General features: G+C 47.8%; 1 protein-coding gene across 1 annotated transcript in view; it reads right to left on the bottom strand.

Moving 5' to 3' along the window:
• Positions 1-2,500, bottom strand: part of LOC115124886 (carbonic anhydrase 4-like) — a 15,461-nt gene that overhangs the window by 708 nt on the left and 12,253 nt on the right. The window contains exons 7-8 of the mRNA XM_029654381.2: positions 1,842-2,005; positions 1-721 (exon numbers count right to left, since the gene is read on the bottom strand). The exon at positions 1-721 is cut by the window's left edge and continues 708 nt beyond it. Coding sequence (XP_029510241.1) covers positions 542-721; positions 1,842-2,005 — 344 coding nt within the window. The 3' untranslated portion in view covers positions 1-541. The remainder of the gene's footprint in view (positions 722-1,841; positions 2,006-2,500) is intronic.

Here is a 2,500-nt window from a genome sequence, read left to right as displayed (position 1 = left end):
ATTTCTCTCCTCTCCTCGGTTTTAATCTGGAGACTGGAAAGTATTTATGACTGCTGGCTATTAATAGCGACTAGCCACCATCCACACGTTCCATTCAAGAACATGATCACTTGCCAGTCCAGTGCCAATCAGGTCATGGATGTATAGGCCTCTATGTTTAGCCTATAGCAGCAGCCCGACCACCTGAACACAGAGCAGAGGGTCCTCACATTTTGTATTGTAACTTTAGACTGGGGACTCTAAATTGACCCGACATTGAACAGGGAGGGATGTTGAACTTATGAACTGTAGAACTGTAGAACTGTAGAACGAGAGCTCTAATACTAAAGTTTGAGAAGGAATTAATCCCTATAGGTCATTGTAAAGGGGTCTGGGGCATGTTGGTTTTCAGGCTGACAGTTTTCAAAGGTTAGGGCATGGATGTTGGTTGATTGATGCTGTAGTTTAGTTTAGTTCGTTTATTTGGCGGTTGGTTCTGAGAACTCATGGTGTTCATGCTGGTGGTGGTGGGTGGTGGTGGTGCGGCTCGCTCGGCCTTCCTCTAGTTGGGCTGTGACAGTCCCATCGCCATGGCGACGGAAGCCACGAGGAGCGCGGCGCTAACCAGCGCCACTGCGCCTCCAGACCGGTACACTACGCGGCGGTTCAGGGGCTGCACCGGACGGAAGGTATCCACCATGTCCTTGCCGTCCTTAAACTGGAGTTCTGAAAACTTACGCAGCTGGAAGACAGAACCAACAGGCAGACGCACAAAGGTCACGGAGGTCACGGAGGTCACAGAGGTCACGGAGCTGATACTAACAGTAACAATGAGTAGCATCATATCAAACGAACGGTGTGTCTACTGGTAGGGTTTGTTCAACTACTCAAAATAACTACTCTATAACGGTTCTGAATGCTACGGTTCTCCACCACACAACTGTTCTGAATGCTACGGTTCTCCACCACACAACGGTTCTGAATGCTACGGTTCTCCACCACACAACGGTTCTGAATGCTACGGTTCTCCACCACACAACGGTTCTGAATGCTACGGTTCTCCACCGCACAACTGTTCTGAATGCTACGGTTCTCCACCACACAACTGTTCTGAATGCTACGGTTCTCCACCACACAACTGTTCTGAATGCTACGGTTCTCCACCGCACAACTGTTCTGAATGCTACGGTTCTCCACCACACAACTGTTCTGAATGCTACGGTTCTCCACCGCACAACTGTTCTGAATGCTACGGTTCTCCACCGCACAACTGTTCTGAATGCTACGGTTCTCCACCGCACAACTGTTCTGAATGCTACGGTTCTCCACCGCACAACTGTTCTGAATGCTACGGTTCTCCACCGCACAACTGTTCTGAATGCTACGGTTCTCCACCGCACAACTGTTCTGAATGCTACGGTTCTCCACCGCACAACTGTTCTGAATTCTACGGTTCTCCACCGCACAACTGTTCTGAATGCTACGGTTCTCCACCACACAACTGTTCTGAATGCTACGGTTCTCCACCACACAACTGTTCTGAATGCTACGGTTCTCCACCACACAACTGTTCTGAATGCTACGGTTCTCCACCACACAACTGTTCTGAATGCTACGGTTCTCCACCACACAACTGTTCTGAATGCTACGGTTCTCCACCACACAACTGTTCTGAATGCTACGGTTCTCCACCGCACAACTGTTCTGAATGCTACGGTTCTCCACCGCACAACTGTTCTGAATGCTACGGTTCTCCACCACACAACTGTTCTGAATGCTACGGTTCTCCACCACACAACTGTTCTGCTTTCAGAGTGTTTCCTAATGTACCAACAAGACGCTGGGTTAAACGGCTGCTCTACCTGGTTTTTGCTGAGAGGAATGGGCTTCTCAAACACGGTCCAGACCACGGACTCAGTGCAGTTGGGGGTGGTGAGGGAGCCTTTGTAACGGTAGTAGTTGGTCAGGTTCTGCTGGGGAGGAATCAGCTGCTCCAGAGACACAGCACTCAGAGTGGCTTGAGCATCTGCAACAGCACAGCATTACAATCAGAAACCTTGAGCATCTGCAACAGCACAGCATTACAATCAGAAACCTTGAGCCCTGAAACAAATGGAGACAAATTGTATCTGCTACACAGAACTTATATTAATCTTAGCACAACATTGGTGTTGGTACATGCCAACAGGACAAGACATGGGATGAATATAGAGTATTGAAACAAATTGTATCTGCGATGCACAAGTTACATACAAAAGGGAACATTAATCTTGGCATGAACTCATGAAAATATTTGGCACCTGGAGGCAGATAGGACAAGACACAGAGGAAAGCATTGAAGACATTAGTGAAGACATCAAATCTCCTCAGTCTCTCTCGTTGCATGTCAATGAAATGAAACCGTAAGGATGAACAGTGTCTGCTATACAGGAGCAGAACAGATCGTGTACATTATTAAATGAAACCGTAAGGATGAACAGTACCTGCTATACAGGAGCAGAACAGATCGTGTACATTATTA

The sequence above is a fragment of the Oncorhynchus nerka genome, linkage group LG10 (genome assembly GCF_034236695.1).
Source record: "Oncorhynchus nerka isolate Pitt River linkage group LG10, Oner_Uvic_2.0, whole genome shotgun sequence".
In the NCBI taxonomy this organism is placed as follows: domain Eukaryota; kingdom Metazoa; phylum Chordata; class Actinopteri; order Salmoniformes; family Salmonidae; genus Oncorhynchus; species Oncorhynchus nerka.
Note: the sequence above shows the minus strand (reverse complement) of the source record. Positions and strands in the feature narration are given on the sequence as shown.